Raw genomic sequence first — 27,771 nt, forward strand, 5'->3', positions numbered from 1 at the left:
AACATACTTGAACGTCTCAGTGTCCAGTACGACTCCATATGGAATGAGTGAATAATCACAGGTAGCTTCACATGGTTATATAGCTGAACACTCATCCTGAAAACTGAGCGCAACTTACAACAGAGAAGTGATGTTGTTCTGGAAGCCTAACCCTCCTTTCCCAGGACCTAGACCACAGCCTCTCAATCAGGGTAAAAAAAAGACACACATTCTTAGTCAATCTGTATCTCTTTCTTTTAATTAATACAGCTCTTGTTATCCTAGTTCCACAGAGCCTCATTAGTGGCTAGGTGACAGTCATGCCAATGCCTTCCTGAAAATAAGAGATGAAGATTGCCTATTTCCTTACCCACTACAACTGTGATCTGTGAGACCTTAGGGAGATGCTTGGTAGAATAAATGTTAGTCTCCCTTCCCATCTTCTGGTGAATACAGACAAATTGAATTTTTTTTTTTTTTTTTTTTTTGAGACTGAGTCTTGCTCTGTCACCCAGGCTGGAGTGCAGTGGCGTGATCTCAGCTCACTGCACCCTACGCCTTCCAGGTTCAAGCAATTCTTCTGCCTCAGCCTCCAGAGTAGCTGGGATTACAGGCACGCACCATCACGCCTGGCTAATTTTTGTATTTTTAGTAGAGACAGGGTTTCACCATGTTGGCCAGGCTGGTCTCGAACTCCTGACCTCGTGATCCACCCACCTTGGCCTCCCAAAGTGCTGGGATTACAGGTATGAGCCACCATGCCTGGCCTACAAATTGAAATTTTAAAAAACACATACTTGCACATGTTTTGTGTTGCTCAGTGATGACAAGTCTAGATTGTTTTTTCAAAAAAGGAGGATTTCTTATTAACAATTATACATGTCTAGTTCCAATTAGATGAAAAAATAATTTTTCTGACTTGTGACAAGATCACTTGATTTGTGTCTATTGTATCACCTAGTGTAGGTAGATATGGAGGGGTAGGTTACATGAACATTTTCAAACAAAAGTTCATCCTTGGACTCACAACCAAGATATTTTGTCTAACCAAGAATGTAACTGAGTCACAATAATACTTTGTGTTTACAGCCTATGTTCTTAAGATGCTCAATGTGCCTTAGCAATGTTAATGTCACCTTGTAGGGAGCCATGACCAGGATACTATTTTTATTAAATGATGGAAAAACAGTATAGGCATTCAGAAGGTAGATACTGTGCTATATACTTCAAATACATTATGTCATTTAGTCTACATGACAACACTGCAAGACTGTATTATCATTTCTCTTTTACAGATTAGGAAACTGACTCTTGAAAAATAATTGATTTTCTACGATTCTGGAGCCAGTAAGTGGCAGAGCTTAAAAATCCAAACACATTGACTCGAAAGACAGCAGCCCTATCCGACACGGATGTGTAGAAATTCACTATTTTGAGAAATATATCAACCAAATCACATGCGTCATCAGGACAAAGTAAGAAAATAGAGTTATTATTATCACTCTGTAATCAGACGCAAATTAGAAATAGTGGCATAAGAAAGATTAATACAGGATTTAAAACTTTAACGATATTTTTCAATCTATATACACCAAACTATTCCAAGGAAAATTCTATCAGAAAAATTTCAAGGACACCATTAACACCATCTTTCAGGTTATTTCTACCATGCTAAGACATTTTGCTAATCACATGGGTGATTTTAAAGGCTTAATAAATTAGGCCAGATTATTGTTTACTTTCTTGGGGAAACTGTTCTTCCTTCAAAACCACTGCTCTGAAGGGAACTGTTGATCATGGTAACACTCTTCTCTTGCTTCAGGATCAGGTTTGTGAACTGCTAAGCTAACCACGGTGCCACCAGGGCTGATCCAGAGATGGACACAATTCATTCGGAGTTCCTCCCTGGTATTTTTGCAGACGGATATGGAAACTGCTCTGTCCTCCTGGGTTATGAGAATATAAGCCATGGCAGTGGCTGACAGCTAAGAAACAGCCTAGCTTGGAAGTTAAAGATAAGCTACAGAGGGGTGGTGGGTTGGGAAGAAAGGGTGAGAGAAAGAAGAGGAAAAAGAAGGAGAAAGAATAGAGAGAGGACATTTAAAAAGACACATGGATCACGGAAGGGACAGGTACAGACACATGTGGCTGACTAACCACACTCACAGCAGGTAGAATTCTGCATTCAGGCCTTCCACAAGTAAGTTCCACTCTCGCCCTTCTGAGGTTTGACTGTCTAAAGAAATAAAATTTCTCTCTCTCTCTCTGTCTCTCTCTTTTTGCTTTGAGGTATTCAGAGCGGGGTTTTATTACCTACAATGATCAACTCAAGTTATGCAAGAAAACATGTTTATTACTTTACTAGGCTAAGTTCTTATTTCCATGTCTGTTCCAAAGGTAATGATGCAACAAGTCAGCAAATACTTATGGAGACACAAAGAGGGGAAAGGCAGTGTGGCTTGTTAAAAGTGAGAGCTATACCAAATATGAAGACACTAATCCCATATGAGGACCATACCAGATATGAGAGCTATACCATATATGAGGACACTAATCCAGATATGAGGACCAACACTGAGTGGTTCTTAACTAAAAAAAAAAAAAAAAAAAAAAAAAAAGACCAATAATGCAAATATCAAAAAATTAATGGTATAAAATCGACATATTGTTAGGCAGTATAAGATTAGCCATGGAAGAAAATAGGTTGACAGTAAATAGTATAGGAGTACAGAGGCGAGAAACAGGTTGGAGAACAGTATCCCATTTTAAGTATTTGTAATTCCACTTGAGGTTCTACTCACACTGATAGTAACTGTACAGGAAGTTTCACACTCTTAAATGACCACACTGGAATTTCCTATCCATGTCCCAGGGCATTCAAAACATTTCGAAAATACTTTTCTATTTAACTATAGAAAATATAAAGTTTACACCAGGCCAGGTGTGGTGGCTCATGCCTGTAATCCCAGCACTTTGGGAGACTGAGGTGGGTGGATCATGAGGTCAAGAGATGGAGACCATCCTGGCCAACATGGTGAAACCCCATCTCTACTAAAAATACAAAAATTAGCCGGGCATGGTGGCGGGCACCTGTAGTCTCAGCTACTCAGGAGGCTGAGGCAGGAGAATCGCTTGAACCTGGGAGGCAGAGGTTGCAGTGAGCCAAGATCGCGCCACTGCACTCCAGTGTGGCGACAGAGTGAGACTATGTCTCAAAAAAAAAAAAAAAGTTTACACCAAAGCAGGGCATAGGTGTGCATTTGGGCAGTCAGATGTCAGATGGGGCGCCACCCTTAGAAGGGCTCTGTGGTTGCTTTAATGCTTTGCTGTCTTGAAATAATTTTTATACAAGAAATTCTGCATTTTCATTTTTCACTGTTTCCTAAGAAGTACATAGCTGGTCCCTCACTAAGGAAAGGAACGGAGTTGTTCTGCAAACAACTCCAACCAATGGTTTTCCTTTTCAAGCAAACTGGTTATCATTTGCCAAGAGGGTAATAGATTTTGCAAGTCAATGGGCAAAGCAGCGTTCTCATCTGCCACGTGTTCTTCCTTAGCCCTTTATTAAAAGCAAATGATTTAGAAAACTGAGAAGTCTGAAGTCAAGAGCACTTGTAAACTGCCAATTCGCAACACTGCTAACATGAATGTAAGGTCACCAAGTGTGAACCCAAAGCCCATCACATAGTTCTAGGACATGACAAGCACAGGATAAAGAATCAAAAAAATGGACCTAGCTGATTTTATGAGATACTTAGAGAGTGAAGGAAAGCTCATTCTGGGCATGTCAGATGCACATAATGCCACCAAACAGTGGGTTGTTATTGATAATGTCATCTAGAAACAATTCTATCTCATGGAGCACGTGTTAGATGGGACTCTGAGGATGCTGTCATGGGGCATGTATTAGACGGGGCTGTGGGGATGCTTAGGGAGCAAAGCATCTGAATTAGTCCATCTCAACATTTTCTCTGAGGAAGCATCTCACCAGCTTATATTCTGGTCTATGCTAGCAGAAGAAAGCGACAAGGAGGGTGTCCAGCATCCTGGCCTGGGACCTCCACGACAGGACCAAGCCATTCTCCGACAGCGATGCACTTGCTTACCTGATGTGCATCGGACCAGCTACTCCAAAGTGACAACGTCATCAGTCCCATCTTGCTGGTGTCTAAAATCACACCATCTACACTCCATTGAGGACTCTAATCCTAGACATGATGAAAATAATCGCGCAAGGGGAAACACGACTCTTTTCATTTTGAACCTTAGTGTAAATAAGTTTCAAACCCTTTTATAGGGGACCAGGTTTAGATTAGAGGTAAAAGGAGGAATGTAGGGACTTAGGGAAGGGCATGAAGGGAAGTTCTGTGTGACGTGCTAAAGTTAAAAAAAAGTTTCCTCTTTACAATCTTCCAAACTGAGCAAGCCTGTTTTTGGTAAATATCACTTAATATATGACTTAGTCTGAAGGAAAAGAACAGTGATTCGAATATGCTTATTTTTAAGCAATTATCTCTCCTACCCCACCTGCATATAATTTAACTGAAAGCTCTCATATTTTACGTTACTGATGCATTTGGAAGCAGAATAAGCTCATTATCTTTAGCATGCATGTTTAAAGGGTTTTCCTTCTGTTCAAACCATTTTCTTTTTCCACCTACTATTCACTGAGGATAGTTTCTTCTATGACAGACCTATGGAATCTAAGTAATTAATTATAGGAGTAAGCGCAAGTCTGGCATGGTTTACAGGCTCAATAAATGTTACCAATTAATTCATCTAATTTAAGGAGGAATCAAAATTGAATTACAACTGAAAACCAGGTGGACAACCATGGTATCATGTGTAAGTAGACCAAAATGAAGACAATAAGCAGAAAACAGTGGAATTTTGTGAACAAAGTTTCTCAGGATGTAACTTTTTTTTTTTTTTTTTTTTTTTTTGAGACAGCCTTGCTCTGCTGTCCAGGCTGAAGTTCAGTGGCACGATCTCGGCTCACTGCAACCTCCGCCTCCCAGGTTCAAGCGATTCTCCTGCCTCAGTCTCGCAAGTAGCTGGGATTATGGGTGCCCACCACAATTCCCGGCTAATTTTTGTACTTTTAGTAGAGACAGGGTTTTGCCGAGTTTGCCAGGCTGGTCTTGAACTCCTGACCTCAAGTGATCCGCCTGCCTCGGCCTCTCAAAGTGCTGGGATTACAGGCGTGAGCCACCGCTCCTGGCTCACAGGATGTAAGTTTTCTAAAGATCTAAAGCAAAGTTACTGTTAGTGATGTTAGGAAGTATACTAATTAGTTTGGCATTATGGCTTGCTTTATAGTATAGATTACGTTTCCCTTTAGTTTCCCACTAGACGCAGCTATTTGGGGATGGCGCCCTGGGAGGGCTAGCCTTCTTCATTACTTAATATGTAATATGCCTCTACGGAATTTCATAATCACAGAGACTTTATTCCATATACTGAAGAGGGGACATTTCCCTTCCTGAAAAGATTTATTTTAGAAGGTGTCACACAATTCTACAAGAATCTTGAAAGGTCTTTTAAAAAATATTGACATCTGTCTTTCTTGGTGATATCTGGATGAACTTTTGATATGAGTGGTAAACTGACAATATCCCATAAATTGAGCAAACTATTCCTTTTACCCTTCTAGCCTTTGCTATCTGTTCTTTGAAGTGAGTGGGTCTGCCATTGCAGCAGGGTTGTTCCAGCCTTCTTACGTGGTCACTTTTACGTGGTTTCCTCACGATAGAAGTTGATTTACCCGACAGTGGTCCTGGCAAGCCAGCACCCTAGTTACTCTCCGTAGCATCCCAGCTTCTGTGCTGACTCTTCTTATTAAAACTTCAAATTTTGCCAAATGTCAGCATCCTCTTCAACTTAGCTACCCCGGGTTGAGGGCCATCTAATTTTTTCTTCAGGCTATGAAAATTGGCAACCGAGTGGTGCCACACCTAATAAAACACCAGTTTTAAAATGCCATTGTGCAAATGAAAATACCTACCTCTCTTGTAGAAGAAGTTTGTTCTCTTTCTTCCAGAAGTCTTTAAAGTCAGAGCTGAATTCATGCCAGATACTGAAGAAAGCATTTGGGGACACCTCCTTCTCTCCAAGTTTTGGTTTCATGAAGAAATATGCCGTGGTCTCCAAAAAGCTGTCAAATCATACACACACAAGAGCATAAAAGCCATGATTACTTTCCAATATGGGATATTCTTTCTCTATCCAAATGCTGATTTTATTCACGCACAATTATTATTACCAAGAGGACTCAAGCTCTTCAAGCACCAACAGTAGCTCTCTTATGGTTTAAGGTTAAGAGTTTTGGATACAGATAGTAGCAACTGACGAGAATCCTCCACATACTAATAACTACCCCTTGACCAATTCTATTTCAAAATTGATCACTCTGTGTTGGACATACTCCAGAAATGAACTTGTCATCAAGATGAGACATATTGAAAGTGGCGGGCCTATACTTTCTTTCTAAACCCTAAACAAATGAAATATTAACCATGTGTCCCCAAACTAATAAGTAGTCCATATCTATATTATATTGCTTATACACTATTTGCCTTCCTACATTGTTAGAAGGAATAAAAGCAAGAGTCCCAGCCCGGCGCGGTGGCTCACGCCTGTAATCCCAGCACTTTGGGAGGCCAAGGTGGGCGGATCACGAGGTCAGGAGATCGAGACCATCCTGGCTAACACAGTGAAACCCTGTCTCTACTAAAATTACAAAGAAAAAAAAATTAGCCGGTCATGGTGGCGGGCACCTGTAGTCCCAGCTACTTGGGAGGCTGAGAGGCAGGAGAATGGCATGAACCCAGGAGGCAGAGCTTGCAGTGAGCCGAGATTGCGCCACTGCACTCCAGCCGGGGCAACAGAGCCAGACTCCGTCTCAAAAAAAAAAAAAAAAAAAAAGCAAGAGATGCTGACAAAGTCTCCTATCAGAGACTACAGTGCTATCATTGAGTAGAGACCAATATGGCAGCCAGGACTGTGACAGTAGATTGCTCAGGGCCAGTTTTCAGAAGGTGCCACTCAGAGGCTGCTTCGTATTACAGCTATATGGAGCTCAGAAGAGTTTCAAAGTGGTTGACAAAGAACATACCACTAGTAAATGGTAGGTTTCTGACTTAACAAAAGTCTTCCAGTCCCATGAGTGATGCCCTGATAAGAATCCTGACCAATACAGTCGATAACGCGTGGCAAGAGAACTGGTTAGAGAAAGGTCAGAGATGCTGCAAAGGAGTGGCATGCAAATAAGCTTGTCTTTTCTTTCTTTCTTTGGCCTGGGGCCAGCACTATTTCTGCTCCACAAAAACTCAAGTTTGATCTACTCTGAAGTAGAAATATCAAAGGCAACTTGACTTTGCTCAGTGACAAAAGTATATATATATATACATATATAAACATACATACCCTAACATATACACTTACACGTATCTCTGTGTGTATTCAGCTTGCCATAGCTGATTTGAAATGTCTATTATGAAAAACAGTATGAGCATTAAAATATTGAGGTTTTTTTTTTTTTTTTTTTTTTTTTTTGAGACAGAGTCTCACACTGTCACCCGGGCTAGAGTGCAACAGCGTGGTCTCAGCTCACTGCAACCTCCACCTCCCGGGTACAAGCGATTCTCCTGCCTCAGCCTCCCAAATAGCTGGGATTACAGGTGCCCACCACCATGCCCGGCTAATTTTTTAAAATACTGAGATCTTTAAGGTGAGTTTGCTCAGAAGACAAAAGAGTCAGAGCATTCACACGTAAAAACATTCACAGCTACTCTTGACTGTGGGTTACCAATGTATGACTCATCTGCTCTGTGTTTAAACTTGCCTATGGCTGTCTCTGAGCAGCAAGATTCCCAGGATATCAGCTTTTTAAGTTCTAGGCAGAGATGCCAAGACTGATTTAATCAAATGTGTGGATCTCAGGTATTATATTTTTCTCCTTAGTTAGCCTAGTAGAAAAATGACACAGTACAGTCAATTAAACCTGAGAAAGAGTCAGGCTGTGAAGTGGATACGCTATGTGAGGATCTGGCTGCCACGGGCTATGGTAATGACATTAGAATGCATCTGGCGGAATGTGTTGATGGCATCAGAACTGCCCGGAGAGTAGATGGCAGAGAACACACAGAGTCTAAGACATATCTGGGTCATATTTTATTAAAACTGATAACATAAACACATACATGCCTTCTGGGAAAACTGGTCATTTTCCTTATATACCTAAAAAGAATGTATGACCTGTTAGGCTGAAGTTAGGCCTCAAGTCTTTTCTATCCATTTATTCATTTTCATCATTGCTCTGGTCTTTGAACTTCATAAAACTGATTATTTCAGCAAGCCCATCTGTTTGGGTAGCCATATGTAAGTTGCAATAGCTAGTTCACCCAGTCAGTTATCTTGCAACATTTTGAAAGTTTTATCACGAGGTAGTATGGTATCAAAAGCAAAGAATGTAAGATTTAGAATGAGAAGACATGGAATATTGAATCCTGCCTCTATGACCAGCTATATGAGCAAACCATTTAACATCATTGTGCCTCAGCTTTTCTACTGTAAAACAGAGATTATCATAAACAGTTGTTCTGAAGTCCAGTGGGTAAAAATGAATTGCCAAAGTGTTTGTTGAATGTGTCAACACAAATGTATTTTATATTACATATGTTATATTACATATGCTATATATTTTATATTGCATATTAAATAAATATAAATATATATTTCCTAAAAGTATTCTCTAAATTATAACTAATTCAATCGGGGCTGATTTATTAACAGATTCTCATGTTATCATGTTCTCTGAAGATTTTTTTTTTTAGTTACCAGTAGGCACAAAAGCTTCCGATACTAGTGATAATTATTCTGATTACTCAATAATTTCTTCTTGGCTCTGTTATATAAAGCACATAGATTTAGGCAGTTAATTTAACTTCTGAGCCTCAGTTTTTTTCATCTGTAAGTGGAAAAAACGCTTGCTTTTCAAGGTTGTCATGAAGATTACATAAAAGTACCTTGCAAGTTATAAACTGAAGTGGTAATATATGTATTCACTTTATAAGAGGCAAAAATTTTTCAATAAAAATGTTCTTTGCGTAAAACTTTATGAACCTGTGAGCCAAATGGGTATCCAACAATTGATTTAAAGTCAAATGTGAACCTTATTATTGGCATGAGTCACAACAAAAAGAAACTTGTTGGTAGCTATTTCTTTGGATGTGGCCATGGTGAAAGAATAAGTGTACTTGAGTATGTGACGTAGAGTGTCCAGAAGAATTATCTGAGGATCACGAGTGCTGTCTCAGCTGTACACTAGTACTCCCTGAAAGTGTAAATACTTTAAAAAAAAAAAAAACAAAACAAGCAGCCTGTAATCCCAGCATTTTGGGAGGCTGAGGCGGCGGATCACAAGGTCAGGAGATCGAGACCATCCTGGCTAACATGGTGAAAGCCCGTCTCTACTAAAAATACAAAAAAAAAAAAAAAAAAAAATTAGCAGGGTGTGGTTGTGGGCGCCTGTAATCCCAGTTACTTGGGAGGCTGAGGCAGGAGAATGGCATGAACCCAGGAGGCGGAGCTTGCAGTGAGCTGAGATAGCGTCACTGCACTCCAGCCTGGGTGACAGAGCGAGACTCCATCTCAAAAAAACAAAAAACAAAAAACAAACAACAAAAAAAACCAAGCAAATAACAGGACAATAATTTCTACAGATTATCAAGGTATCTTTTATGCCAGAGGCATTTTTGGTTATGTAATCCTTTCTGGCATTAGGTAGCCCTCAGTGAATTCAAACTTGCATAACACGAAAGAGACCCACTTGGGTGGTGGGTGGGAGGGGTAAATTCCATCTTTTCTGAATTATTTCCTTCTTTTAAATCTGAAACCTGGAGGATCCCAGCCACCATATACCAATACAGGATTCACTACAAAAAGACAGATATCTTACCTAGGACCTTCCTTACTACACAGGCTTTTCTGTGAGACTCCCTCGAAATGACCCTGGCACACGAAGAGGTAGTAGTTAAAAGATGTTCAGTTATTAAAAAAAATGCATGATTATAATAACAGATAACTCCAGATGTCACTGAACAATCAACATCCCTGTGGTCTGGATTCTTAAATGGTCCTTTTTTGAAAAGATCAACACCACACGTCTTTTGTTACAAACATTAGACAGTACAAATATACTTCTCTGCAATGGAATCGAGGTACCTGCAGAGCTCTAAAATGATAGCTACAGAAGCAGGATCATTTTGGAATTTCTCTGAATCCCACACAAAAATGGAAAGAGCAACTAATATTAAAAATCAAAGCTAACAGACCTACAAAGACCTAGGTATCTAACATCCCCAACGAAACTCAAAATTACAGCTAAGGACAAACTACTCACGACATAAAACCCACCTGGTAACATCATCTGTACAGGAGGAAGCAGAGGGAAGCAACAGGAAATCTCTCCTAAAAGCAGGAAGAACCCTCAAATTACAAAAAGGTATTCCTGAAAAGTGTCAGGGCTAACCTGAGAACTGTGCTGAAACTGGAAGATGTTTTACACAATTGAATGCATGGAAGAGAAGAAAGGATGTATAGTAACTTCTGAAAGAACGGGAAGCAGTCTGAGCTGTATGAACTCTTAGTACTGACCCACGAGAAAACTCCCTTTTAGGGCTAAGCTCTGCGTTGAGAGAAAATGCTGAGAGTGGAATTCAAATTGTGCAGGAAAAACTCAAGAACAAAGAAAATAGAAAATGCAGGTAAAATGCACTTATCATTTTGCAAAAGAAACAAAAGAGGAAACTCTAGAGCACTAAAGTTAGAAATGTTTTCCTCGCACATCTATTTCTCCTAACATTTCAGTAAAATTAATTTCAAATAAAAATGAGCAAGATGAAAATACTGCAGTGGAAAAAGCTACGTAAAAACACTAACCATAGCAAAGTTGGCCTGGTTTTATTATCCGAGTAGACTTCCAAGACAAAGAACATAACCAGGGTGTTATTTCATAATTATAAAAGCATCCACATTATCAAGAAGACATAACAATCATAAAGATGTGCATCTAATGAAACAGTTTCAAAATTCATTGAGCAAAAATTGCAGGACTAAAAGGAAAAAGAGAAAAAATCATAATCAAATTGGATATTTTAACACCTCTTTCTCAGTAGTCAAGAGAACTAGATTAAAATATCACTAATGACACAGAAGAGTTGAATATTATTATCAAAAACTGACCCAGTTGGCATTTGTAGAACATTATGATCAATGGGAGAATATACACGAGAACATGAAATATTCAACATAGACCATATGCTGAGTCATAAAACAAGTCTCAGTAAATTTCAAACTGAAATTATACAGAGTAAGTTCCCTGAGCACAGTGGTATTAAATTATGAAGGAACAAAAATAATATCTAGGTAACATCCAATTTGGCAATTAAGCAAACCTGTGATAAATAACCCATGGATCAAAAAGAAATCCTAAAAGAAATGAAAAAACATTCCAAACTAAATAAAAATAAAAACAAAAAATATCAAAATATATGGGATACAAATAAAGCAAGTACTTAGAGAGAAATTGAACTTTAAAATGAATGTATTAAAAAGAAATGTGTAAAATCAGTTATTTAGACATCGAACTCAAGAAACTGTAAAAGAGCAAATTAAACCCAGCTTAGTAGAAGAATAGAAATAATAAAAATGAACACAAAACAAAGAAATAAAAACTAAATCTTACAGAAAATCAACTCAGTCAGAAGTTGGTTTATTGAAAAGCTTAATAAAATTGATAAACCCCTACCCAGACTGGTGAAGAAAATAAGAGAGAAAATACAAAATGTCAATACTAGGGATGAAAGCAGTCATCTTTATAGATCATACTGGCTTAAAATGATAATGTGATGATGTTGTAAACAATTTTATGCCTGTAGATTTGACACCTTAAGTGAAATAAGCAAATTACTTAAACAACAGAACTTTCTAAAACTGACAAAAGAAACAGAAAATATAAGTACCCCTAAATCTAAGACAATTCAATTATTTTCCATAAATAGAAAATTATTTTTTATAAACTTGTAATCAAATTTATCTCCACACTCCAAATAATTCTGACCCTATTTGTTTCACAAGTGAATTAACAAACATTTGATGAAGAAATAAAGCCAATCTTACACTAACTCATCCAGAAAATAGAAGAGGGTATACTTCCCAACTCATTTTATGAAGCCAGCTTTACCCTGATGTTGATATGGAAAACTAAAAAAGATATTATGAAAGAAAAAAAATAAATGTATAGACAAATATCCCTCATGAGCATAAGCAAAAAAAAAAAATCCTTAATAAAACATCATCAAATCAAATGCAGCAATTTCTAAAGTGGATAATACATCATAACAAATTAGGGTTTACCCCAATAATACAAATTGGTGTTAACAGTGAAAGCAATCAGTGTAATTTGCCACATTTATAGAATAAAGAAAAATAAATATAATTTTAGTAAGTATAAAAAACATGGAAAAAAATCAACACCAGTTTATTATTACAAAAAGGAAAAAACTCTTTGCAGGCTAACCCTAGAAGTAAACTTACACAATTCGATAAATACTATCTATGAAAAACCTACAGTTAACATACTCAATGGTATTTGATATTTTCTTTTTAGTTCAGAAATAAAACAAGGATGTCTGCTCTTCCCAATTCTATTCAACATTGTACTGAAATCTCTAGCCAGTCAATAGAGGAAAAAATTGGAAAGGAAGAAATAAAACATATATATGTGTATATATATATGTATATATATATGTATATATGTGTATATATGTATGTGTGTGTGTGTGTGTGTATATATATATATATATATATATATATATATATATATATATATAAAACATGGTTGTATACCCAGAAAACACTATGGAGTTTACAAACATAACAAAACCTGTTAGAACCAATAAGTGAATTTACTCAGAACTAAATAAGTGAACTTAATATTGATCCCATAAGATACAAGGTAGATATTTAAAAATCAATTGTATTTTTATACACCCTGGAAAAGACCACTGGGGAAAGACATGTTTTAAAACAATATAATTTGTATTACTATAAACATCAACTATCTAACAATAAATCAAATACAAGTGTGAAAACTACAAACATTGTTGAGAGAATTTAAAGAAAGCTGAAATAACTGTAAAGGTATAATATATCCTTGGGCTGAAAGATTCAGTAATGTTAAGATCCATTTGCCCCAAATTGTTCTATGGATTCAAGGCAATCCCAATCAAGAGTTTTTTTTTTTTTAAACGGACTGATATGCTGATTCTAAAATTTATGTAAAAATATAAAGCATATGAAATAGCAAAAAAGAAATACATTTTTTTAAAAAAGAACAAAGATGAAGGACTTACATTATCTGATTTCAAGAGTTATTATAAAGCTACATTAATAGAGTATGGTATTGGTGTAAGGACCTGGAAGGAGATTTGCACATACAAGGTCATCTGAATTTTTACAAAAGGTGGCGAGCCAATTCAATGGGGGGGTAGGAAAGTTTTGTTTTTTTTTTTTTTATCAAATGGTGCTAGAACAATGGGATATCTGTTTGGAAAAAAAATCCTTACTCCAATAAAAAAAAAAATAAGTATTTAGATGTAGAAGACAGAAACATAAGGCTTCTAAAAGAAAACATTAAAAAAGTCTTACATCCTTGGGCCAAACAAAATTTATTACATAAGACACAAAAAGGACTAATCAAAAGAGAAAAAAAGTTGATAAATCAGACTTTAGCAAAGTAAAAATTCCTTTCATTTAAATATACCATTATGCCATTTCATACTCATAAGAGTTGGCTTAAATCAAAAAGACTGATAAAGTCTCACATGTTGGGGAGAATGTAGAACAAATAAAATTTTCACACAGTGCTTTTGAGAGTGTAAAATGGCAAACCACTTTGGAGAAGTGTTTGACAATTCCTTATACATTTATACATATATGTATAAATTTATATATGTATAACATGACTCAGAAAACCTACCCTCGCCTATTAATTCCAAGGGAAATGAAACATGAATACAAAAAGCCTCATACAAGAATGTTCAGGCCGGGTGCGGTGGCTCACGCCTGTAATCCCAGCACTTTGGGAGGCCGAGGCGGGCGGATCACGAGGTCAGGAGATCCAGACCATCCTGACTAACATGGTGGAACCCTGTCTCTACTAAAAAATACAAAACGTTAGCAGGGCATGGCGGTGGGCGCCTGTAGTCCCAGCTACTTGGGAGGCTGAGGCAGGAGAATGGCGTGGACCCGGGAGGCGGAGCTTACAGTGAGCTGAGATCGCACCACTGCACTCCAGCCTGGGCGGCAGAGCGAGACTCTGCCTCAAAAAAAAAAACCAAAAAACAAAAAAGGAATGTTCACAGCAGCCCTGCTAATAATAACCCCAAAATGGAAACCCAAATGTCCATGAACAGGGGAATGGATACACTGTGATCTATAACTATGATGAAATGCTACTTAACAATAAAAAGGAAGAAGTTGCTGATATATCAATATGAAGTTCCTCTAAAAAAATAAGTGAAAAAAGCAGAGCCAAAATTATACACGCCATATGATTCCATTTATAAAAGTCCATGCATACACAAAATTAATCTATGTTGACTATTCAGAACAATGATCACCTCTTCAGAGAAGTGTGAAGTAAATACATTGGGAAACACAACTGTTTTAATGCTTTGGTTTAAAAGAAACCACTGAAAGGAACACTTAAGATTTGTGCATTTTTAATGTTTACAAATTATGCCTCAACTAACCAAGAAAGGAGGAAGAAAAACAGAGAGAGAGAGAAAGAGAAGTGGGAAAGAAAGAACAATAAGGAGATGAAAAGACGGAATACAGGAGATTGCAAATGGTTCCTAAACAAACTTATTGAAAGAAAACAGGAGCAAAATAATGGCTCTGCAGACCAATGAGAGAAAGACATGTCTATCAAACAAACATGCCAGGAAGACGACATGTCTACTGAACAGATAAAGACTGTTGCCTAGTGTTTTAAAACAGGCTAAAAGATATTAATAAAATGATAAAGGCTATGAAAAGAAAACTCAAAATTTTAAAAACTCAGACATAAGGTACAAGAACTTAGTAAAGAATCTGAAATTTAAAATGATCATCTCACACATGAAAACTGAATTAGAAGTAACACAAGAGTTAATAAGTACAACAGCTAATGTCTTAATGAAAACAGAAATAAAATGAGGAAAAGTTTTTAAATCAAAGAGAAATTTTAAAAAAAGATTTAAGAGAAAGCTCTAAGTATGGAAGACAAGAAATTCCTATATGTGTATTATAAAAGCCTCCTGTACTGAAGACAATCAAGGCAATGGAACAGAAACATCATAACAAAAATGATTCAAAATGTTAGTTTGACAGGAAAGATAAGTTCAAGAGATCTATTATACAACACAGTAGTAATAGTTAACAATATATTGTATTCTTGTAAATTAATACAGTAGATTTGAAGTGTTCTCACTACAAAAACTGGTAAGTATGTGAGGTAATGCATATGTTAACTAGCTCAGTTTAGCCATTCCACAATGTATTAAAGATCCAGAGCTGCCTGGAGAAATGGCTCAATACAGGTCTCGAGGAAAAAAACTGTTCAAAATGAACCTGGAGTGTTGTATTCAAGAAGATAGCAGAGAAGGTCATGTCAAAAGGACTCAAAGTGAACTTAAAGATGGAACATTTTAGCCAGGTGCAGTGGCTCATGTCTGCAGTTGCAACACTTTCGGATGCCAAGGCAAGAGGATCACTTGAAGCCAGGAGTTTGAGACCAGCCTGAGCAACATAGCAAGACCTCATCTCTACACAAAATACAAAATTTGCCAGGTGTGGTGGTGTGCACCTGCCCAGCTACTTGGGAGGGTGGGGTGGGAGGACTGATTGAGCCCAGGGGGTTAATGTTGCAGTAGGCCATGATCTTACCATTGTACTCTCTAGCCTGGGCAACAGAGTGAAACTCTGTATTAAAAAAAAAAAAGGCGAAATGTTTTGGAGATCAGTAACAATAATAATCACAAAAGAGTAAAACACATTAAATATGTTTAATTCTATGAGTTCATTACGATGCTTCAGGAAAAAAGAAGATTTCTTCATTTTTGGTGGAAGGTGCTAGCGACACCGCTCATTATTTTGAAAACTGGTAAACTAAAGGAAAGAATCCTGCATTTCCTGTATAAGAAACATACAATTGAATAACTCTATGCCAAATAAGGAAAAGTTTTTCTTTAAAGAAAAAGTATTTCACTGAATAACTGAGAACAAAATAAAAAGTCACCATTTTACAAATTATAAGGAGTTAAAACATATAGACACTGATTCCCAAAGGCTGGTGACATCACAAAAATGGACAACTAAATATGTCAGGCTTCCTCTTGGTAGAACACACCATACCACCTATAAAGTAATTTTGCCAAAATATTCAAACCTGAAGCTGATCGAGTATCTAGAGCTAACTACCTATCTAGAAGAAATACAAGACAGAGGATCGTGTGAAACTACTACACTGAGATAGAATCAGGAAAATCCATACTGTAGAGAAACTCTATAGAACAAATGATCTCATTTCTTCAACGAATCAATTTTAAGTGGAAAAAAGTGTCATAGGGGCACCTATTGTGAAAATGTAAGAGATATCATCTACTTATAATGGTTGGTGTTTCTCTATATCCTGCTCAAAACAAACTGTAACCAAAATAAAATCAGTTGTGGCCAGGTGTGGTGGCTCACGCCTGTAATCCCAGCACTTTGGGAGGCCGAGGCGGGCGGATCACAAGGTCAGGAGATGGAGACCATCCTGGCTAACACGGTGAAACCCCGTCTCTACTAAAAACACAAAAAATTAGCTGGGCACGGTGGCGGGCACCTGTAGTCCAAGCTACTCAGGAGGCTGAGGCAGGAGAATGGCGTGAACCCAGGAGGCGGAGCTTGCAGTGAGCCGAGATCGCACCACTGCACTCCAGCCTGGGAGACAGGCGAGACTCTGTCTCAAAAAAACAAAAAAACAAAAACAAAAAACATATATATATATATATATATATATATAAAATCAGTTGTAACATACATAAACTAATTGAATTTTTGAACAATGACTTGTTATTTGGTGATATTAGGGCCTAATTATTTTTTAGGAGTGAAACTGGTGGTGAATATGCTTTCTTTTAACAAGGGTATCTTGGGCCTGGCACGGTAGCTCACGCTTGCGATCCCAGCACTTCAGGAGGCCAAGGCGGGTGGATCACCAGAGGTCAGGTGTTCAAGACCAGCCTGGCCAAGATAGTGAAACCCCATCTCTACTAAAAATATAAAAATTAGCCGGGCATGGTGGTGCGCACCTGTAATCCCAGCTACTTGGGAGGCTGAGGCAGGAGGAGAATTGCTTGAACCCGGGAGGCGGAGGATGCAGTGAGCCAAGATCACGCCATTGTACTCCATCCTGGGTGACAGAGCAAGACTGCATCTTAAAAATAAATAAATAAAAGAAAAGGGTATCTTTTAGAGAAACATACTAAAATATATATGGATGAAATTATATCTGTTGGGGATTTCCTTCAAAAACAATATGGGAGGAGGCAAGTGGGTAGGGTTATAGAGGAAACCAAATTGACTACAAATTGATAGTTGTTGAAGTTGAGTGATGGATAAAATGGAGGGTTACTGTACTATTCTGTTCACCTTTGCACATATTTTAACTTTTCCATAATAGAGTAATATTTTTAACAATCACAAGTGCATATACACACAACATTGGTACCACAAAGTTATAGCTATACACATCTTTTAAAATGGCATTCTAGAAATATTTTTAAGAGGGTAGAATATTGCCTTAAAGACTTCTACTGGATATTGTTTTTGATGATGACTTATGTTCCACAGATAATAAAAATAGACAGCTTTGATTTTTTTTACTTGAAAAGAGGCCATACCACAAACCGAGAACTATTTTATATTCTTTTCAACTTCTCATCTGTTTTTAAGGCAATTCTCTGTCTGGGAATTGTGCACATAAAGAATGACTCAAAATTTGGTTTTTATTACAACCAAAAGAGGTGCTAGTAATTATCCTAAAATAGCATTTTCTTGCCACAAGTTATGATCTCTTTGGAGAAGCATATTCTCTGCAAATGAAACACTATTTAAATAGCATACTGTGTTATTACCAATGGTTATTTCCCATCTATGAGCAGGATTTACTCTCGTTCAAGTATTATTTAAAATCTTGAATTAAAGTCCAGTAATTTTAGTGGTGTTTACTCTGTTGTAGTCTTAGAAGAGGGCACTACAGCTTTGCCCTTATTCATCAGGGAGCAGGTAGTAACTATATGCCAGGCACTACTCATGGCAGAGTGAAGACAAAGAAAAGTGTAAGCTCTGGTTGATGACTTTCTTGAAAAACATTTCTAATGGGTCAACAAATCAAAGAGTCAAGGTACAGAACAAAGCCATTCACCATGTTCTCCCTCAGGTTCACGTGCTGGCAGACATTACCATATGCTCTCAATCTTGGATCTCCTTCTCAACAGTTTCTCTGCTTACCAAATATATGCTTCAAGAATGAGAAACCCTTTCCTGATCAGGGTAAACCCTTTCATGATCCTGTTCAGAAAATGATAAGCACTGTCTCATATTTATTCTACGACAACCAGAAGCATATCTAAACAACCTAAGAGAGCACCTTTTGATGTGCGGCAGGGAGCTCCAGAAATGATTCTGAGTACAGAAAAAAAGAATGGATCCACAAAAGCAACTGGGGTGGGGGGAGTAAGCTAAAGATGAGCTGACTTTCGGAATCATAAGTGTTTTTACTTTACTTTTTGCTAGCTGATGCCAGGGCGGCTTCCCATTCCAACTAGAGCAGTAATATCCCATCTTTACCTACCGAGTTTTCGCTTCTGTCATTCTGGCCTCACAGAGCATGACGTTTTGATGCCATACTTGTTTTTCATCTGCCTGGAATGCTCTTCACCCAAGTGTCTCATGGCTCTCTCTCTCTCTCTCTCTCTCACCTCATTCAAATCCTTGCTTAGTGAGATCCTCATGAGAAGCCAAAGTAAAAGCTGAACACTTGGCCCAACCTTCCACAACAGCCACCCCTGAATATTCCTTCCTTTTCTCTACAGCACTGACTGCCATCAGAAACACAAGATATTTTCTATGTGTGATAACTATGGCTCTCCCTCCACTAGGATTTAACCTCTTTAAGGAATTTTTAGCATTTATGTTCATGGCTTTATTCTCAGGCACCTGAACAATGCTTGGCACACAGGAGTTGTTTGAAGAATGTTTACTTAAAGAATGACTGTCTCCTGAACAAGGGGCCTAGACATTTCTGGAGGCAAATTTTTTGACTATGTATTAGAAGCAGTCTATTAACCTCAAGCCATGTCTTCTGTGGACTTTGAATATGGATAACTAAGATTTAGTTCTGTCTCTAACCCAGAGTGGTGGAGCTTTGTCGACATAACTTTTTTGAGCTTTGTTCCCCATTTATAAAAGAATGACAGTACTTCCTACCGAATCAGACACCTGTGAGCGTCCTTACGGGGATGCCAGGTCCACAGTAAGGTCTACAAGCGAAGGTTCTGTTATCAGTGTAGCAGCCAGAAATAAAAGAGCCTTCTTTAGCCATCCTGGTGTATTTGGAGTGTGATAAGACAAGGAATCTATTCTTCATACAGAGAAGTTAAGGAAAGCAATTCCTTTCCCTCATTCCCATATCCCCACATAATTATGAGATAACTCATGGCATTTATATAAATTAAAACTGATGTCAATATGTCTGGTCTCCAAGAGTACAGCAAGCCAGTGCCACAGTGGCTTGATCACCCTTACCCATTTCTCCCTACTTATCTATAGAGTCAATCTCACTTGGCTCAGAAGAAAGTCTGCAGTAGCTACTGCCAAGAGAATTTCTCATTTTATTTATATGGAAATAAAAATATAATCTTGTTCCCTGGAATCACATAAAAGATGGACAATCAGAAATTACATCCTTTAGTTTTGACTCTTTCATATGACTCTATTTCTTATTTCATGACATGTTGCTCATGTACATCTATGTATGTACACACAGACACAGAGCTTCCTGCCACCTGTTTAACAGACATATCAGAATCAACAGTTAAGCAAAGAGACATGCTGAAAGAAATAAATTCGTTTAATTCAACCTCCCTTTCCTTCCACCACAAACATACCTGTAGTTATCAGTAAAACTAACATCACGATTCAGATCTGAGTTGTTTTTATGTTCTGTTGGGGTGTCCAAGCTTTGTGTAGACAGGAACAGATTATTTATTAATTTCCTCTCCCTCTATTGTGAATGCCAACCAGCCTTGGGACCAACGTCCTCCCTCCCTATCTCAACTGTCAATGCAGCAGTTCTGGCTATTTTGAGACACTGTGATGTTTATGTTGAAGGGTAGACATGAAGGGACTCGTGAGGTCTTTTCTTATGCACACATCTATGATTGGACTGGCCTTTTGGCGAGTCAGCAATTCAGTTCTGGCCCAATCTAAATACACCCTGGGGGTCTCTGCCTTTCTCTCTGGTTCTTCTGTGATGTTTTCCTCTACTTTCTTCTCCCAATATCATTGTCCTTTGGGAGTACAGCAAAAAAGGCTGAGTACTAAATGAGACTTTACAGGCAGAATGAGAATTGCACATGTATAACTTAATTTAATCCATATAGGCAGAACCAAGATCATAAAGCATCTCAGTATGACAGACGAGGCCAAGAGTGCATACCAGTTTAAACGAACTGCAAAGGAACATCATCATAAATCTTCCATTGCTTTTGCATTTTTTATTGTGCAATGTTGGATTTTGTAATATTATTTTTCAGAACAAACTAAAATCTCAAGAGGAAGATCTATTTTCAGTTAAAGCCTTCCACAAGTAACTGCAATTTTTGGAATCCTAAATCATCATCTTCATTTCCACCTCCTTCCCCCACCCTCCATAGGAACTTACATAAAGTGTAACAAATTTTATTACTCCAATAAGGAAGAATAAATCCCTTTTCACTTATTATTTAAAAAGCCTTTGAGGGATCCTCCATGTCTTCTAAAAAGCACAAAGATATTTTTATGCCAATACTCAGTTTGTTGTAGGCAATGGAAAAATCAGAGGAATTCAGAATGGTAAGAGGATAAACCGGCATTTCTTTTATCATGAAATGAAGAACTGTGGTACTTACACCTTCAGGGTAATTGTGACCTCGGAGCAGCCAATTGCTCTTAGAAAAAAAGGTAATTCAACCCAAGAACAAGTATTAGTTCATACAAAAGGTGGAAGAGAAGTTTGAAAATCTAAGTGACACATTTTCAGGTACTGACTGGCCTTGAGGGACAATGTAAGCTGAGACCCATGCTGATCCCAAAGATCAAGTAACTAAGAAAAGTTCCTAAAATTAGGAATCAGACAATTATAGTCAGCGTATATTTGTCTTATATTTATTGCAATAAGACAAAAAAGGAAATAAAAGATATACACATTGGAAAGAAAGAAATACAACTGTCCCTATTTGAAGACTAATATGTCTATGTAGAAAATGCCAAGCAATCTACAAAATAACTCCTGGAGCTAATACACAAATATAGCAAGGTTGCAGGACACAAGTCAATATACAAAACTCAACTGCTTTCCCATATACCAGCACTGAATAATTAAAACTTGAAATAAAAATTATATAACTTACAGTATCACCAAAAAATAAAATACTAAGGTATAAACCTAACAAAATGTGTACAAGATCTATATATGAGCAAAACCACAAAACTCAGATGAAAGAAATCAATTTTTGGAAAGAAGAACTAACTAAAGAGATACTCCATGTTCATGAATAGGTAGACTCAGTAGTCAAGACGTCAGTTCTTCCCAACTTGATTTATTGACTCATTTCAATCCCAATCACTTTCCTAATGAGTTATTTTGTAGATATCAACAATTGATTCTAAAATTTATATGGAAAAGCAAAAGATCTGGAATAGCCAACACCATACTGCAAAATGATGTTGGAGGACTGATACTATCTGACTTAAAGAGTTACTATAAAGCTATAGTAATCAAGACAGCATGGTACTGGCAAAAGAACAGACAGACAGATCAATGAAACTGTAGAACAGAGTGCCCAGTAGACTCATAAAAATATAGCCAACTGCAGGAGGAGTAGGTGGCTCTCTCCTCTCTCCCCATGCAGGACCAGTTCTCACTCTCTGTCTCTTCAAACCAGGAAGCTGGTGCTCAGGAGCCATGACCTGGTGTCTCCTGCCCATCCTGGTCCCAGGTAAATGTGGAGACAGGTATGAGAGCCTGTCCTTGTCCTTGATTTCCCCCACCCCCACCACAGGCCTCACAACACTGCTACCTAAGAAAATGTTCTCCCATCCCCTGCTAGCCTGGTCAGTGGTCATCAAATTGGAAGAGGATCTGACGGGAGTGTAAATATGAGATAAAATGTCTTGGTTGTACCTGCTTGTGGTTTAGATTTGTATTTAAACAAACAAGGAAATAAACTTGAAAATTATTGGTCATAATAAAAAATGAAACAAGAAAAATTAAAATATTTATTGCCAGGCCAAACCCACACCCCCTACAAAACAAATATAGTCAACTATTTTTTGACAAAGGAACAAAGGCAACTCAATGGAGAAAGAATAGTTTTTTCAACAAACGGTGTTGGAAAATTTGATGTCCATTCTAAGAAAAAATGAACATAAACATAGACATCAGATCTCCCATCTTTCACAAAAATAAAACAGACAGACCTAAATTATTGGTCAACAATTTGTAGAATGGTGGCAATAAAAATTAGGTAATTTGAACGTGTTATATTATCTGGAAAAGGGACAAAGATGTTAAATAAACATTGTTAATTTAAAGGTAGACATTAAAATTAAACGAAATAAAATGTGTCATTTCTATAGCATCAGATGTGTACCATCTGAAAGGTACACACCTTTCAGATCTTCCACATTTCCAACTGCAAGAAAAAAAAAGTTGGCCAAGGGCCTTGGCTGCCATGCTCTGAAACCAATCACTTCATTTGCACGGAGGTCTAGGTTTGTTTCAGGGTAGTGAGTGAGCTGCAAGAATACTGATACAAGTGCAATCCTACAGACACAAGACTCCTCTAAAGGGGACTTTGGCTCAAGGACTCCCCATTGGCTTCGACAACACTTTCTTATAATTGCACTGCAGTCCAAGACTTTTCTCACCCAGCCTTCCTTCCTTCCCTCTCCTCCATGGAGGTTGGACCTGCATCAGGTCTAACAGCTGTCCCAGCTTCCTCTGGCTCCCTTCCTGTTTTTCCAAAGAAATCCAATCTTGGCACTTGCTCTTTGTAGAACCTGAACTAACAGCAGGAGCACAAGTAGTCTGCGAGAACCGGGACTGAGATGGAGTTCTGGGACAGGTTCTCTTACCGGCCCCCTGTCCTGTGTGGGAATGTGGGGCATGGGCAGTCTCTGGCACACGGTGGCTAAGTGATTGCTGAAGACATCACTAGAGCTAATCTGATAAAATATCCTGGTGTCCACACCAGCTGTGATGGCATCCACACCAGGACATTTTTTCAGGTTAGCTCAGGTGATATCTTTAGTAAAAATGTCCTGGTGTGAACACCATCACACCTTGCAACAAATGGCCCCCTCAGAAGCTACCAGCTCTTCTCTTGGCTGCAGGACAATAGGACAACAATTAAGGAGACATCCCTGGAAGACCCAGCTAGGGAAGTGCTAGGCCTGAAAAGGGGTAAGAGATCATATACGGAAGGAGATGCAAGAATTAGCTACCATGTAGTGGAGCGATTCAGGAAGAGGCTCTTCTCTTATAGGTCTCTTCTGAGTGATAGCCAATTTAAAGAGGAGTAGGTGTGCTGGGGTTGCCCTGGCAGATGGAAGAGGAAGGAATATGGAAGCTGAGAGAAGTGGGCACACCAGCATGCACTGTGTGAGTCCAGAAAAACTGAGCAAAGGGTTATCCATGGAAGTTCCCAGAGGCCCCACCCAGAGGCCATAAAGAATGCATCAGGAAGAGGGGTATCAGCATCACTGAACAGTGCAGTTGGAGCTCTTCTCTGTAGGAAGAGGTTGCAGAGCTGGGCTCATTAAAATCCACTGGGATGATAGGATCCTAAATAATAGGGTCCAAGTGGTGAAGCTCAATGACCAGAAGCCCGGGTACCACAATTACCATAATAACCAACAAGCCAAGGGGCAGCCAAGGAGGCCTGACTCTCAGCAGATTGTGGAGATGGTTAGTAGAGCATAGCATCTTTAGGGGCAAATGACAAGTGTGCTGCTCAACCTCTATGACCACAGAAAACGGCAAGAGTGGGAAAACAGGAGGCTACAGGTGGCTGCTCTACAGAAAATCATGATTCCTTGATCAGTTCCCAGAACTGAGCCAATTTCAGATCCAGGACCCCCTGACCAAAGGAATTGCATCCCTGTGAGGAAGGACCCTGAAACATGGTAGCAAGGATACACTGTAATGTTTCCCCTAGTCCTTCTACAAAGAAACCTGCAGCCATCACTCAGTAGACTGTATAGTGTAAAAGGGAAATACTCAGATGTCTCGAGGCCCACAGGACACAGGGTTTGAGGAGACACTGATTTCCAGAGACCCACAGCTTCCTCATGGCCACTTCCATTACTGTGGGAGCTTACATGGTCAGAAGTAATGGAATCCTGGCAAAAGTACAGCTTGTAGTGGTCAATCACCCACTCTGCATACACAACTGGGATTGATGCATTCAGGTATTTGAGGAATAACCCTCAAACTTTTTTTTGCCCATAAGGACACAGAAAGGTTGAAAGTAAAATTGTGGAAGTGCTATGACAAATGCGAACCAAAAAGAGCTGATATGTACCAATATTAACATAAGGCAAAGTACAAATTTAGGCAAAAAACATTACCAGAAAAGAGATAGCACTGAAAACAAGATTTAGTTTAACCAGGAAGATGAAAAACTCTAAATTTGTATGCATAAAACGAAAGCATTTGAAAATACACAGGGTAAAAATGTCAGAAGTGTAAGGAGTAACTGACATATCTGCCTGTAAGTCTTTTTATTTATATTTATATTTTTTATTTTTTGAGATGGAGTTTTGCTCTTGTTGCCCAGGCTGGAGTGCAGTGGCACGATCTCAGCTCACTGCAACCTCCGCCTCGCAGGATCAAGCAGTTCTCCTGCCTCAGCCTCCCAAGTAGCTGGGATTACAGGCGCCCGCCACCATGTCCAGCTAATTTTTTGTATTTTTAGCAGAGACGGGGTTTCATGATGTTGGCCAGGCTGGTTTCCAACTCCTGACCTCAGGTGATCCACCTGCCTCGGCCTCCCAGAGTGCTGGAATTACAGGTGTGAGCCACCATGCACAGCTATAAGTCTTTACTATACACTCTTGGTAACTGACAGAGAGAAGCAGACAAAATCAGGAAAGATACTGAATATTTAAGAATCAGTTTAAAATAATAAACAAAATAGAACACTACATCCAACACTGGAACACTGTGTATACTTATACACGTTGGCCATCTTTTGGACCATAAAGCAAATCTCAAAAAATGCAAAGAATTATTCTTATGCAGACAGTCTTCTTTTATGTAACCTTTATGTAATTAAGAAAGGGAACTTCGAAAATCCCTTAAGTTTGGAAACTTAAAAACACACTACTAAGTTAATAGCAATAAATAAAAATACATCAACAATAGGCTGGGTGCGGTGGCTCACACCTGTAATCCCTGCACTTTGGGAGGCTGAGGTGAGGGGATCACGAGGTCAGGAGTTTGAGACCAGCCCGGCCAATATGGTGAAATCCCGTCTCTACTAAAAATACAAAAATTAGCCGGGTGTGGTGGTGGGCGCCTGTAGTCCCAGCTACTTGGGAGCTGAGGCAGAATTGCTTGAACCCGGGAGGTGGAGGTTGCAGTGAGCCGAGATTGTGCCACTGCATTCCAGCCTGGGCGACAGAGTGAGACTCCATCTCAAAAAAAACAAAAATCATAATAAATATAAAAGAATTTAAAACAACTATTAAACAAAGTCTATCAGATTGAATATCAAAATAAAAATTCAGATAAAATAAATACTGCTTACAAATGACATGTCTTAATCACAATAGCCCAGAAAAGTAAAAATAAATAGATGGACAATATATGCCAGGAAAATGTGAAAAGAAAGCGTGATGAAGCATTAATCAATAGAAGATTATAAGGTGAAGTGTATTAATGACAATAAAAAAGGACATTGTATAATGATTAAAAAAGAACATTCCATCAGGATGTTAAGAACCATATAAAGTATATTGTTTGAAAACATCATGGAATTGAAAGATGAAACAAACGTTCACAATTATAGTAGAAGATTCTACAAATTAGTAATTATGTAGATTTGAAATTTACGATAAATAAATTTTATTTTAAAATATGCTGTATTTCACTTATTTAGCAGGTCATGGATTTTAAAAATAATATTTTATGTACCACTAAGAAAGATAAATAGTCCAATATGAAGAGTCTTAATAGAGGAGTTGCTCCCATATGCAAACCATAAACTGAGATACCAAAGGACTCACGTAAAAGAAAATGAGAAAGAAATTCCCAGGCTGAAAGGGACAGTAAGGAAACGTGTTTCAACTCTGGCACTGGGCAAACAGATGACACCAAAAAAAGTTCCCTTGCAAATATGACTCATAAGCCAGACAGAAATCATGCAGGTTTTCAATCTGAATTCACAGTACCAGGCCCTATAAAAACAAAACAAAACAAAACCCTCTCATGCTAAAGCAGGGAATTTAATTAAAGTAGTTTCACATTGATAGTGTCCTCAGTTGAATGGCACACACAAATCCAAACCCTCTCTGGAAGAAGCTGACTTTAAATCGAGCCCACATTGATTATAAGATGCCATCCACTGTAAGACGTACCCGAGTCTCAGAGATATTGAAGGGTGAGAAAATATGCAGATGAGAATATATATCATAGAATCACACACATGGCAAACTGATTCTTCTCAAGGACATACAAATATTTACTAAAACAGGTTCCATACTAGATCCCAAACTAAGTGTAATACAATTTACTGTAAATCAATAGGAAAATAATTACCAGCAAAGCAAACACACAAAACCCATGCATTTGAAACAGACACAACGAATATACACATAAGTAACTCATCAGCTAAAGAGAAAATAACAAAGTTATAACTGAACAACAATAAAATCTATTCTACATTTAAAAACTAGTGGGATATTGTTAAAGTGAACTTAATGGCAAAGCTAGAGCTCTGAGTATATGATTTAAAAAAAAGAAAAATTAAAAATAAATGAACTATTCATACAATGGACAAAGCCAGAAGAAGAGAGACAGGATGCAGAAATAAGAGAATATTAAAGAGCAGAAATTTGTGAAATAGAAAGCCAATTAAAAAAAACTTAAAAAAAAAAAGAAGAGAGAGATAATCAACAAATCAAAATTTCTGGTTCTTTCAAAGACCAATAAAATAGAGAAACATCCTAAAAGACTGGCTACAAAATCATAAAATGAGGCAAGATTAAATAACATAAATATCAACAAGGGACATAAGTACAGATGGAATGAGGAGGAGAAGGTTGGCTACAAAGAATGGAAAGGGAGGCTGGGTGCATGGTGGCTCAGGCCTGTAATCCCAGCACTTTGGGAAGCTGAGGTGGGAGGATCACTTGAAGCCAGGAGTTTGAGACTAGTCA

General features: G+C 38.1%; 1 protein-coding gene across 3 annotated transcripts in view; it reads right to left on the bottom strand.

Annotated features, from left to right (window-relative positions):
• FMN2 (formin 2) overlaps window positions 1-27,771 on the bottom strand; it is a 394,366-nt gene that overhangs the window by 30,728 nt on the left and 335,867 nt on the right. For all 3 annotated transcript variants that reach the window (XM_055373763.2, XM_055373745.2, XM_031015559.3), the window contains one exon: window positions 5,984-6,133. In XM_055373763.2, coding sequence (XP_055229738.2) covers window positions 5,984-6,133 — 150 coding nt within the window. The remainder of the gene's footprint in view (window positions 1-5,983; window positions 6,134-27,771) is intronic.

Source organism: Gorilla gorilla, chromosome 1 (genome assembly GCF_029281585.2).
Source record: "Gorilla gorilla gorilla isolate KB3781 chromosome 1, NHGRI_mGorGor1-v2.1_pri, whole genome shotgun sequence".
NCBI lineage: Eukaryota > Metazoa > Chordata > Mammalia > Primates > Hominidae > Gorilla > Gorilla gorilla.